This window comes from Calonectris borealis, chromosome 26 (genome assembly GCF_964195595.1).
Source record: "Calonectris borealis chromosome 26, bCalBor7.hap1.2, whole genome shotgun sequence".
Taxonomy (NCBI): domain Eukaryota; kingdom Metazoa; phylum Chordata; class Aves; order Procellariiformes; family Procellariidae; genus Calonectris; species Calonectris borealis.
The window spans coordinates 2,202,012-2,215,475 of NC_134337.1; the positions used below are offsets into that span (position 1 = coordinate 2,202,012).

General features: G+C 58.2%; 1 protein-coding gene across 1 annotated transcript in view; it reads left to right on the forward strand.

Moving 5' to 3' along the window:
- The first annotated feature begins 1,583 nt into the window (after positions 1-1,583).
- PPFIA4 (PPFI scaffold protein A4) overlaps positions 1,584-13,464 on the forward strand; it is a 33,297-nt gene continuing 21,416 nt past the window's right edge. The window contains exons 1-6 of the mRNA XM_075173948.1: positions 1,584-1,833; positions 10,490-10,591; positions 10,710-10,874; positions 11,485-11,559; positions 12,682-12,777; positions 13,220-13,441. Coding sequence (XP_075030049.1) covers positions 1,597-1,833; positions 10,490-10,591; positions 10,710-10,874; positions 11,485-11,559; positions 12,682-12,777; positions 13,220-13,441 — 897 coding nt within the window. The 5' untranslated portion in view covers positions 1,584-1,596. The remainder of the gene's footprint in view (positions 1,834-10,489; positions 10,592-10,709; positions 10,875-11,484; positions 11,560-12,681; positions 12,778-13,219; positions 13,442-13,464) is intronic.

Here is a 13,464-nt window from a genome sequence, read left to right on the forward strand (position 1 = left end):
GGGGACTGTCCCATAACAAATGTTAGACCAGTGGCCCTCACACTTAGCCTATCCCCTTGCAGACAAAGCCTGGCAAAGATGGCAATATGGGGTGGGCAGGTCCCCAGGGCAGCTGGGGTGACAGTGGCACACCGACCCTTGCTGCTGGGGACCCTCGTCCAGCTGTAGCGGGCTGAAGGTCACCCAAAGGTCTGTGTCACCAAAAATCCCTGTCTGGCATCTTGCTTGCGGCTGGGATGGGGGACATCCCAGCCTCTCGCCCCAGTGGTTTTGGGCTGCGGAAGTGGAGGTGAGGCTGCAGGTACCAAGCATTGCCCCTGGGGTCAAGTCCCTGGGTCCACCCATGCTTTAATCCAGCCTAAATCCAGGCTGCTGCCCAAGTTGGCAGCTCTGCCTCTGCCCTCCACCTTCTCATCCCTGGCACCGCTGGGGAACGGTGCTTGTGCTTGGGCAGTAATTTGGGGATGCTGCTGCCTCCATCCCCTGCACAGAGGTTTGACTGACAGAGGATGTGCTGAAGTTCAGTTAACACTGAACGGCTGGTCCCACCGCATCTGTCCCCGTTGGTGCCGCAGGGAGAGGGGGTGAACATTAATCTGATCATTCAACTCATTTGTTGCTGTGACTTCATGCCAGGTTTGGGCCAAACTCAGGTTTGAGCCTGATTTTCTGCAAATGGAGAGTTTCTTTGTTTGGAGGACACTTGGGCCATGGGGTCCCTCGGCAGCCAGGCACTCCACGGAGGGGACAGGATCTTGTCCTGGAATATGTGAATGCCAAAGGCAACTGCAGGATTTTGGGTCCCAGGGGTGCTGTTCTCTGCGGCTCGGTACCATACTGGATGCAGTGTAGTGGCCACGTGGGTGCAGGGTGGTACAACCTGACACAGCCCATTCCTGTGGGTCCTGAGCCCACCTGTCGTAGCCCTCCAGGGTTTGATGGGGGGCAAAGGGTGCTGGGCAGGTGCCCTGGGCATTTTGGGGGCAGCAGGAGGGATCTGATCTCTGTCCCCTCTCCTGCAGGTCACCTCTGTGTGTTTGAAGAGCTGTGATGCCAAACGGAGACACGTTCCTGCACCAGCAGTGACCATCTCATCCAGCCTTGGAGAGAACAGCCCACCGTGACTGCACTCCTCCTCAGCATGCCTGGGCAGCCCAAATATCCCCCGGACCCTCCCTGTGCTGCTGCCAGCTTGGGCTCCCCATTGGGGCGAGTCCTCAAGGGTCGCTTTGTCCCCCTCTGAACACCCCCATGGCTGACTGATGCTGCAGCCCCTCCGAAAGGCATCAGAGAGGTGACCAAGGGACCCTGGCAGTGACAAGCAGCCGAGCAGGGGGATTTAAGACTGCAAGGGCCTTGTTGGTGCCAAGGACGTTCCTCCATCCCCGCCGGAGTGATGCCAGCTTCTGCTTAGCACCCAAAAAGAAGGGATGGGGGATCCTCCCCACCTTCACCACCCCATTGCCCCCTCCCGTGCTGGCTCCCCTGACCCACGGGAGCCTGTAGCGATGTGATCGGGGCCCCGCGGCCCAACAGCACCCACCACCCGCCCCACCGGGCACCTTCAGGACCCTCGCCCACCCATCGCACCCCGCCATGATGTGCGAGGTGATGCCCACCATCAGCGAGGGGGACCCTCTGGGTCCCCCACAGGGCTCCGAAGCGGACGCCGACTTCGAGCAGCTGATGGTGAACATGCTGGATGAGAGGGACAAGCTGCTGGATACCCTTCGGGAGACCCGCGAGACGCTCTCTGTCACCCAGAGCCGCTTGCAGGAGACCCTACGGGAGCGTGACCAGCTCCAGAGGCAACTCAACTCGGCCCTCCCACAGGTAAGGATCTGGCCCTGGGATGAGCAGGAGCCTTCACTGAGGCATGTGAGGGCGATCGGCTGCTCGGATGTGTTTTTTAGCTCGTGCCTTTAGGAAGGCCGGCTTGGTGTGATAGCGGTGATGCTCCTGGGTGTGTTGCATAGGTTCTCCCAGGTCAAGCCACAACCAGCTGGAACATCTCCCCTTCTCCTCTGTACCCCTTGTTGGTCTGTGAGTCCATGCGGGGAGGTGTGGGACTGTAATCCCCCCTCTTGCACAGGGGAATGGGTATGAATGAGGGGCAAAACCTTCCTGAGGACACCCCAGGGCGACGGGGAGGCAGCCGCAGAGCCCGCACTCGCCCATTGGCACCAAAGAGTGCTTAGGGAGCAGACGACACATTTCAGGTAGCAGATCTGGCTTGCTGCCTCCAGCCAGCTCCTTGGGACATCAGGCAGTCCTTGGTTTCTTGAGTCCCCACTGGCACTTACAGAGTCCCCAAATGGGGACATTAACCACATTCCTTCCCCACTGCTGGAGGGAAGCCCCTGCTCCCTGCCCCTTCCCTTGCCAGGAGGGATCCTTTTCTGGTGGGGCGATGGGACTTTCTTTGTCTCAAGCTTGGTCCTGAGAGGGGACGCTGGAGGAGAGCTGGGTGCAGAGTGCGGATCGGGTCATCGCAATGGGCCCATTTGTTCACTGACCCAGGGTAGCCGGGCAGAGGGCAGGGAGACTGCCAGAGGTCTGTGAACCACAGAATCATAGAATCATACAGGTTGGAAAAGACCGCTAAGATCAAGTCCAACCGTCAACCCAACACCACCATGCCCACTACACCATGTCCCTAAGCGCCTCATCTACACGTCTTTTAAATACCTCCAGGGATGGTGACTCCACCACTTCCCTGGGCAGCCTGTTCCAAGGCCTGACCACTCTTTCAGTAAAGAAATTTCTCCTAATGTCCAATCTAAACCTCCCCTGGCGCAACTTGAGGCCATTTCCTCTCGTCCTATCGCTGTTACTTGGGAGAGGAGACCGACCCCCACCTCACTACAACCTCCTTTCAGGGAGTTGTAGAGCGCGATGAGGTCTCCCCTCAGCCTCCTCTTCTCCAGGCTGAACACCCCCAGTTCCCTCAGCCGCTCCCCATCAGACTTGTGCTCCAGGCCCTTCACCAGCTTCGTTGCCCTCTTCTGGACACGCTCCAGCACCTCCATGTCCTTCTTGTAGTGAGGGGCCCAAAACTGAACACAGGATTCGAGGTGCGGCCTCACCAGTGCCCAGTACAGGGGCACGATCACCTCCCTGCTCCTGCTGGCCACACTATTTCTGATACAGGCCAGGATGCCGTTGGCCTTCTTGGCCACCTGGGCACACTGCCGGCTCATGTTCAGCCGCTGTCGAGCAGCACCCCAGGTCCTTTTCCTCTGGGCACTTTCCAGCCGCTCTTCCCCAAGCCTGTAGCGTTGCTGTGGTTGTTGTGGCCGAAGTGCAGGACCCGGCTCTTGGCCTTGTTGAACCTCATACAGTTGGCCTCAGCCCATCGATCCAGTCTGTGCTGAACAAGCAGCCCGTGGGCATGGGGAAATCGGGGCTTGCCATGGCTCCACTGGGGTTTCTGGCTCTGCCGAGAGCCTGGTGTTGCTCTGCTCCCGGCTCCTCCACCTGCAGGACCTGCTCCAGGTGCTCCAGAGACCTGGACTTGAGCTCGGCCTCCACAAACAAAGATGCTCAGGTCAGAAGAGGATGGGGTGGATCAGTGTTGCAGGGCTGCGCAGGGTGGAAACGAGCTGCCCACGTTCCCTGTGGGGTCTTGTGTGGCAGCACGCAGTATCCCAGGGCCCAGACTTGGGGGAAGCAGGATGCGGGGGGGCTTTTGCACCACTCTGTTGTGGTTGTGATGTGGGGAGAGCCAGCAAGGAGCCCAGCAGCCGGGGGAAGCAGGAGGCTTCGAACACTTATGTCTGTGCCAACTGTGCCGGTGCTGAGACTTTAGATCATCCTGCCTTACCTGGGTGCTGGCGTTTGGGGCACCCCAGGGAGATGGGAGATAACCAATGGATCAAAACTGGTGGCACAAGCCAGAATAGAGCTTGGGCTGGTGGCCAGCCAGCTCTCAGCACCCCTCCTCCGCTCTGAACAGGGGAAAGCAGCTCAGGAGGAAGGCAGCCCACGTCCCCATCCGTGGAGCTGGGCTGGTCCTGGCTCTGCCCGGGCTGCCGAGAGCAAAACACCTGACAGTGCTTCCCCAGGAGCTCCTGGGGTCCCCATGGATGAGTTCTCTGCCTCTTAGAGATGCGCTGCGATGTGCCCAAGTGTTGGGTGCAGGCAGGGCCACCACCACCTCCCGTGTGCCGGGGGCTCGCGTCCCCTCTGCTCCCGGCTCCCCAGCCAGCGCGCGCCGGACAGAGCAAGCCAGGTCACACCGAGCGCGCGCCACCCGCCCAGCCGCAGCCGCCTCGGATTAAGGGACTGTGCGGTTTTAATCTCCGCTCCTGCTCCAATAAAGGGTCCTCGGTGCCTCGGCACGGGCGGCGTGCAGGCGGAGCAAACTGGGTCAGCGCAAAGGGACTCTGGCAGCACCTGCATCCACGAGCCCACTGGGTGCCCCGCTCCAGCCGGGGCTGCCTCCGGCTCCCTGCACCGCAGCGAGGGATGTGCTTAGGGCGGGCAGCAGATGGGGAATTTCCCTGAGCTCCTGCTGCTTCCCGCTGCCCTGCCTGTCCCTGCACGGGCAGGGGGGCTCTGCGCCTGGGCACAGCGGCCCCCGGTGCCCGCCGTGCTGCTCGCCCTCGGGACTGCACCGGCCGCCCTCGTGGGAGATGAGGGCTTGGCATGAACTCAGGGAGCAAACCCAAAGGCGCTCACCTGCCCAATGGGATTAATCCCAGCATGTGCATGTACCAGGTAAGCGGGATGTGGCGGGTCTCCTCCCCAGGGCACTGCGTGGGGGCATTCCACGGGCCTCTCCCATCCTCTTCCTCCTTCTCTGTGAGCCCTTTTGCCCAGAAGCTTACTGCAACATGTCAGACCCCGTTGGGATGAGATTCAAGCTGGATTGCTTGAAGAAACCCTTTTTTGGGGGCACGGTTGGGCACCCAGGCTCATTGGTGGTCACCCACAAGGCTGACTGCCCTTCTCCAGTGTCACCGAAGAGCCAAGCTCTGGCTGCGCGGAGGACGCGGTGCCTGGGGAGGCTGGGGTCGCTGGTAGCTGGGGGACGTGGCACTCTGCATCCTTTCAGGGCACAGCGGCAGCTGGATGTCGCTGTGTTGGCACAGGATCCAGAGTGCCGGCAGAGCCGTCGATGGGGCAGGCAGGGAACCTGTGTCTGGCACAGACCCATGCATGATGCAGGCAGGGGATGTGCTTGTCCAGAGCTCCTGCCTGTAGCTCCCGTTCCCCTTTGCCCACGCGGGGCTTGGTTACCACATGGCCAAGCCATCCCCCACCCTAATCCATGGGGGCATCCCTCAGCCCCCAAAAGGCAGAACTCCAGGGCTATTTCCCAGGGAGACTAAGCTGCCTTAATGCTTCTTACATGATTTATTTATTCATGTGGGAGCACTGAATGCGACTTAATCGGACTGAAAGCTCTCGGCTCCAATCGCTCTGCCCTCCCTGCTTGTGCAGGGGGCATGCGGCCGAGGACCAAGCCCTAACTGGGGTTCGGGTGCTCTCAGCAGCCCCCCAGGGCTGTGGCATGGCTGCCAGCTACCTCCTGCCTGGCTGCTCAGCTCGGCTCCCCCCCTGCCCTCCTGGGTGTAGGTGCCACCCGGGGATGCGACATGCAGGGCTCCAGATGTATCCAGATGTGTTCCCAGAGCAGGGTCCTGCGTGGGATGGCACTTCTCCCTGCCCTGCCAGGGTTTGGGGGTTTGGCAGGAGTCCCTATCCCCGGCTGCGTCAGGAGGAGAACAGGCTCCCAGATTTCCAGGGGCTGCTGTGCTGAGGGCTGCTGATGGCTGTGGAAACCTCCCGCAGTTCTTCCTTCCAGGCTCCGCTCTGCTGCGCCTTCGCTGCCTCTTTGGGCTGCTTGGGGCTGCCTGGGGAGCCGAGAGCTGGGTTTTTTGGGGTGGGCAGACTCCCTAAGACCCCCTGTGCTCCCTGGAGGTCCCCAAGGAGCTGGGAAAGATCCTGGCATCAAATGCTCACCCCAAATTCCTCCCATTTTACTTAAAAATATATCTAAAATTCACACTTGCAAAAAGCAGCATGAAAATAGGAACTTCGGCAGCAAGCAGGGGGAAAACACCCACTGGGTGAGACCTTTAAAGTGTCTCAAGATTTTGGGATGGAGGGATCTGGCGGCTCAGTGTTGAACCATTGGAGCTGGTCGTGCTCCCACAAGACCAGGGTGCTGAGGTGTTGGGTTCCTGCTTGCTTGATTGCACAATGCTCCTCCCCGAGCGATTGTGGGTGGAAATACACTTCATGACTGCATGTTGAGAGGAGAGGACAGCAGTTCCCCATGGATGGTCCCTGCAGAGTCACGGTGCTGTGGCCAAGAGGTCGAGGATGTGCCACTGCACTGCTCGGTGCCGAGGGTGGGCAATGGTCGAAGCCCTGGCTTTACCCGGCAGGATTTAATCTTTGTAATCCCATGCTACACGCTGCTGGGGTTGTGTTTATCCCCTCGACTGTGACCTAGGGCTTCCTCGTAATTCTGCACTGCTCCTGGGACAGCAAGGAGGATCGGAGGTGATGGGTCTGCCAACTACCAGCGCAGATAGACGGGTGGACGGGGATCTATCCCTTGCTCGCCGAGTCAGCAGCCCTGATTTCCCGGCGCGGGCATCCTTCCCACATCACCCTCCGTCGCACGCCTGGTCTGTCAGGAGCAATCACTCCAATTAGGGGCTTTAAAATGCCATTAATCCTGCAGCTGGAGCCAGTTTGTTCCCAAGGCTTGGGTGCGTTGGAGCAGCAGCCGCATTCCTGCAACAAATAGGGGAATTTTGCTCACTTTGGTGCAATCTCGCTGCTTCCCTGTCTGTGCTGCGGATGGCACAGGGAAAGGCAGAAGATGGCTCTGGGCTGAGGACGTTTGCATTTCAGCTTTTTCATGCTGGAGAATCTTCTCCCCCGAGCTTCCTAAACCTCTCCTTGCTTTCCCAGCCGTCTCCATGTAGCTGGTTTCTGGCCTTCCTCCAGCTCTTCCTTGTGCCTTCCCCATTGATGCAGCCAAGGGGGAAGACCCCGAACCCTGAACATGCCTGGCGCTGACCGGAGATCCGAGCCCCGAGCTACAACCAACAACCCGTTTCAATACCTGGTGTGGTGCTCCGGGTCTCCCTCCTCTCCAACGGTGAAAATAGCACCCATCCGCCCCTGCTCTCTCCTGAGCCCAGCCAGTCGTGCTTTGGGTGGTTTGGTTTTAATCCAAATTAGCCACTTCCCGGGCTGCTGGGCTTCCCACAGGGCTCCCTAGGACTCCCAGGGCTGTGTCTCATCATCCATCCTTTCATTGAAGATCAGGCACCTCTCCTTCACTTTCTAATCCGTTTATAGGTGTCTCTGCTTAGTTTGAGAGCTTATCGGAGCCAGGGGCAGGTGCCTCTGCATGTCCTGGAAGACTCCTGGCCGTGGCCAGGGCAGAGGGAAATCACCCGGATCCTCTTTATCGCAACTTTGCTGGGACTTAGGGCAATGGCATACCTGCAGGTGGGGGTGAAAGCTGCACTCCACAGTGTGACACTGCAGTCAGGAGCTGGGGACAGCTTGTCCTCATGGTCCCCAAACTCGCCTGGTGCCCACCAGTGGCCCAGAAGCAAGGTGGCAGCGCTAGGGCAGACGTCTGCCACAGCCGGGGCTGAGGGAGGTAGGTACAGGCGGGTGCTGGATTGATTTATTCCTATATTTTTATTCTCAAAGCATCAAAATCAGGCTTGCAAATGCCCCCAGCCCTGTGTACTCGGCTAACCCCTACTGCTGTCCCGTCTCGCTGCAGGGGTGTTGCTATTTTTGGTGGTAAATGCTCCTTTTTCCAGCCTTTCCCCAAGGACGGACGATTATTGTGGTCTCTTGTTTGCCATGGGATGCTCCTGGCCTGGCAGCGTTGCTGGGGCGCACAGCATAAGATCTGGCCAACCATTCCTGGCAAGGTGGAGGGCTTGGATGGGATGGGATCGGGCAGGAGACTGTACTGTGCCCAGGAGTGGAGCCACCACCGCGCTTCTACCCGCTGACCGGGCTGGCCGGGGTGGGGGCTGCCTCTCTCTCTCCAGCAGAATTTCTCTCTCTTTTAATCTCCTCGCCTTTGGGGATGAAAGCCTGATTGTGGGCACAATCTGTACAGCTTGGCTAGCCCAGGTGGGCCGTGCAGGCAACGCGGGCTGAGCGCTGGCGATCACCATCCCCAGCGTGGCATCCCTCTTCCCTTGCTGCCTCCAATGCTGTGTCCCATCCGTCCCACGCCGCGCATAGCCCAGTTCACCCCGGCGGGGAGAGCATCCACGTCCGCAGCCCCGGCTTCCCCTGCCAGCCATGAGGCAGAGCAAGAGGTTTCCAGATCTGGGGGCTTTAGATCTACAGGGTCCCCTGCCCCGGTGCTGGGAGAGAGTCCACAGCCAATGTGTCACCTGCTGAAAGACGTTCCTGGGTCCATCACGGTTGCGAGGATGCTTTTGCTGAGCTCCTTAAGCCTTGCTGACTGTCTCCTGACATATTGAGGGATGGGGGGAGTGACATATCCCTAAATCTGAAGCAGCCAGCACCCGATCTGGCATGTCTCGCTGCCACTCACATGCATGCCGCTCGCTGGCATTCCCAGCCCCGGTGTAATCTGTGGGGATGCTCGCGAGCTGCTTGCTCCTGCGTGCAGCGCTTGCATAACCCAGCGGTGCGCACGCAGATGTGTGTGCCGCTGGGCTGTGCCGAGCCGTAATCCCCACCGGCTGGGAGAGCACGGCTCCGGGAAAGGCTCGGCTGGGCTCAGCAGTCTCCCAGGGGAACCAGTGGGGTTCGCTGCGCTTTGGGGGGCTGTGGGACGGTCCGAGAGCAAGCGTGGGATGATACCTGGGCATGGCAGGGGCTGGTGACGGAGGTTTGAGGTGCTGTGACCGATTTGGGGGACAACCGATGGGGATAGGGCTGACCCCAGGGCTGGAGAGGAGCCGGGGGACTCAGGTCCTGAGGCGATGCTGGGACGAGGATGGCAGCAGCCCTGAGGCATGGTGATGGGCAGAAAAGCAGCTGTTTACAGGAACGGTGACTGACTTCGACTGCTGCGATTGCTCTTTCTCTTCCTCCACGTCACGGCATGCTCAGGTCCTGTCCCGCTGTGGGGTCTCAGCATCACCAGTGACACCACCATCACCACCAAGCCCAGGCTAAAAACCACAGCAGTGCGAGCAATTTGGGGTGGGAAGAGAGGGGGAAAATCTAGCTGGGACAGAGATTAAAAAGCTCTTGATTTCTTGGAGGGACGTCAGCTGTTGCAAGAGGTTTCACTTTGAGCTGAGCAGATCATTTGATTCAATCTAAGCCTCAACGTTTTGCTTCAGTTTGAAGGGTTTTTATTTGTTTAACTTGAAAATTAAAATGAAAGAGAATTTCACGCTGTAAAACCACTCTCAATCCCCAGTTGAAATTTGGTTTGTTAATGCTCAATCAAATCGTTCTCAGCTTCTTCTGAAACCCTTTTCCTTTTTAAGTTCTTCTCAACAACACTGTGAAAGTGGTGTAAATTCATGAAGCGTTTACACATTTGCATTTTTCACCCCAAAAAATCCCAGCTGCAAAATGTCACTTAGTCCTGGCACCACTTGGCAACTGAAAGAGCAACTGGGAGCAATGGGAGAGTGCTTCTGGGCTAACCCAGGTGCTTGATTCTCATTTTTTAAGGGAAAATGAACTCCCCTGCATCCTAGGAACTTCAGAGTGGGTTTCCTTTTACCTCCGACACAGTCACAAGTGCGATTGCTCTGTTTCTGAGGAGCCCATCATATCCCAAAGGATGTGCTAGCTTTGCAACTCTGCTTTGGCATCACTCTCTGCACGGCTCTTCCTTGCTGGCTGTCACCTCCCTGGAGGGAGCGGTGACTGGAGCAAGGACTGGTGGCACCTGCCACATCTCCTGCTGTGCCCCATCTCTCCCAGCTGGGATTCGGGGCTTGGGGGTGCCCCATAAGAAGCTTGATGGGGCCCCACATGCTGGACTGGGGCAGATCTTGCTCTTTCCTTTGGAAGGAGATTTTGGATGATGCCAGGTCCTGAGGCCGTGGCAGAGGCTGGCTTGAGGCCAGGGGACCCATCCTGGCCGTCTGTGGCTTTGCGGTGAGTTTTAGCCTGATGGGATGCTCCAAGGTGGATGCTCTGCTGGATTGCATCAAGGAGACAGAGGGGATGGGAGCATGCTGGTGGCCTTGACCGGGATGCTTTAAATGCCATCCAGAGCTGTAGAGTAGTTTCTTGTGTCGTTGGATATCAAACCAAATGGATAAATACTGAGATGCTGCGTTCTCCCTTCTCCAAAGCACTGAGGGAAGCCAGGAATAGATGACTTCCCAGCCTGGCTGTGCTTCTCCACCGATTTCTCAGTGTTCCCATTGGTGTCCCCATCTCTCACTGGTTGGGTTCGGATGGGAAATGCTCTGTGCTGGAGGTCCCGGCAGTGGGGCCCGGACGGTGGCTTCGTCCCCATCCCACGCTCACGGCCATGCCCTGATTTCTGCAGGAGTTTGCAACGCTGACGCGGGAGCTCAGTGCGTGCCGGGAGCAGCTCCTGGAGAGGGAAGAGGAGATCTCGGAGCTGAAAGCCGAGCGCAATAACACCCGGGTAAGCATATAAAACCTGCTGTCTGTCCTCAAAAATGTGGGACACCGCAGGCTGCTGGGCCGACACCAGCATCGCCAGCTCCCGGGGTGGTGAGAGCCTCATGCTTGCCCTCTTGCAGCTCTTGCTGGAGCACCTGGAGTGCCTGGTGTCGAGGCATGAGCGATCCCTGAGGATGACCGTAGTCAAGCGTCAGGCCCAGTCGCCGTCCGGGGTTTCCAGTGAGGTTGAGGTGCTCAAGGCGCTCAAGTCACTCTTTGAGCATCACAAGGCGCTAGATGAAAAGGTGAGACACGTTACTGGGACCTCTCCTGGCTCACTCCATGAGCGTCCCCTGCTCAGAGCTGACCTTCTCCCAACCCTCCTCCTTCCTCCCACTGGGTGCCATTTTTTGTTGTTAAGCTGGGTGGTGACATGGGGTCTCTCAGGAGGAAGGTCTTGGATATCCAAAAGCTGCAGCACCCTCATTTTAGGAGCTGGTGGGGCTGCCGCGTGGATGCTGTGGATTTGAGGCTGTCGGGGATGGGGAACTTGCTTCCCTGGGTCACTTGTGGTGATGGTGAGCACCAGCATTTGGCACCCTGGTTCAGTCCTTGCATTACAACTCTTATTGTTCCTCCTGATTCATTTGCCTCAAGCATTTCCTTGCTCTGCTAAAAGATGTCTTCAAGCTGTCCTGGCCATAGGTCTGCAAGAGTCACCTTGGCCCGTGCTGTTCCTCTCCAACATGCTTCTCCCAGGCGATGGGCTGGAGCATCCCTGAGCCTGTGCTCTGGACGTGAATCCACCTGAGCCTGGCTGTCAGCCAGACAAAAGGGGCTGGGAGCTTGCCTAGATCCCGGGCAGCCTCATCACAGATAAATAATGGCCTTTCCCATTATCTTACATGACTGCAGGTCAGGGAACGCTTGCGAGCAGCCTTAGAGCGAGTGGCAACCTTGGAGGAGCAGCTCGTGGATGCCCATCGGCAGGTAAGAGGCATTTGGGCAGCCTACCCTGGGCCCTTGCTGGGGCACCCCCTGGGCTGGGACTGCTCCGTGTTGCATTTGTGAATTCATGTTGAATTTGCTGACATATCACCCTCAAATGATCGTGCAGATCAGAGAAATGGCATTTGGGCATTTTTAATATAAGGCTTTTATTCTAAAATGGCTATTTACATGAAGGATTGGCTGTATTTAAGGAAACCTTGTAAATATTATGAAAACTTTTGTCTCGCGGGCAAGGTTTCCTCTGCTGTTTGGCTGTTTGGTGTTCATTTCACTGCCAAAAGCAACCTGAACTTGAATCATTTCAGGGGGCTGAGAGTGACTTAGGATTTTCCCTGCCTCAGCAGAGACCCAAAGCTCGCTGCTCCGAGCACCTCATCTTGCATCCCCCATCTCCTTCCTTGCTCAGGCCCTGGCATGGGGACTTCGCTGTCCCCAACACCTAGCCCTCTTCATCTTGGATATTCACCTGTTTTCCTTCCCGAAGTTTGTGCCCAGCCACCACTGCCAAAAGGAAAGAGCCATCCTTATAGCCTCTGCCTGGCCAAATTTGGCTCCTATTTCTAGTTCCCAGGATGTGTCTCACGGTACTTCCCCAGGCTTGGTGGGGAGGCAGTGCCTGGCTTTCGGTCACCTTGCAGGGACCTGTCCCCATCCTCCCCCTGCAGAGCAGGGTGCGATGTCAGTGTTTATCCCTTGCCCCTGCTGGCTACATCTGCACCGGGTTTGGAGTCCGTCTGGCTGCAAACTAGTGAAATGAGTTGGGGGTGAGTCCGGGGATGCAGGTCTCAGGTCCCCGAGGGCTCACCAGGAAAACCTTACTGCTGGGGCTCAGGCTCTTTGCGTGCCTGTAGCAAGCACCACTGTGTCCGTGCAAGACGTGGCTTCATCCTCCATCTTCTCAGCATCTCTGCCTTCCCCTCTCTTCTTCACCCTATCCCTCCAGTCTCCCCCCAGCCATAGTCACTAGCTGAATATGACGGTGGAGGAAGCCAGCAGGAAGCCAGTTGCAGACCTGGGTGCACCAGGGGCTGGCCTCACCCGCAGCCGGACCAGCGGGTCTCATCTGCTTTCTCTCATTAATTAAGCCGTGTTGTCATGCAGGTGGCAGCTCTGCAGCAAGGCACCGCGCGGGAGGCCCCGGCGGGTGAGCGGGATGAGAGGGAGCCCAAGGAGCCAGCGCAGAAGCTTCCCTGGAAGGTGAGAGCCCCAGAAACCCCTGCTCTGACCATGCTCACTGAGGCCATCGCTTCTCCAACACTCTTGTCACTGGCTCCAGGGTGCTGAAAACCTTTTTCCCTCTCCCCTGGGTCCAACTCCCTGGGAAATGCCCTTTCTGGTGGAAACAGGCCACTTCTGAGTGGAGGGGGATTTGTGCTCCTGCTCGGATGCTTCTAGGGCCTCTGCTTCCCAGGGATGCTCTGGGAAGCCCTCAGCCGTCCCTATTCCATCATGCCTGTGAGAAGCCACATCCCTGGCTAGCGGAGACTGTTGACAGTGCGTCCCGGAGCCCCGTGTCTCCACTCCCCACCACTTTGCTGGGTCCCTGCAGGGCCATGTTCCCCCATTGCGTAGCCGCAGGCAATGCCAGCCCGTGCTTTGGGGCAGCTGGGCATCTGCCTCCCTCTCTGCTGCCTTGCAGCGGCTCTCCAACGGCTCCGTCCACCCAGAGGATGAGGCAGGGCGGGTGGTGGAGCTGCAGGAGCTCCTGGAGAAGCAGAATTTCGAAGTGGTCCAGGCCAAGGAGCGCATCTCTGCGTTGGCTGCCAGCGTCACCGAGCTGGAGGAGGATCTGGGCACCGCCAGGAAGGATCTGATCAAATCGGAGGAGATGAGCAGCAAGTACCAGAGGGACCTCCGAGAGGTTAGACACTACCCTCTCGCACT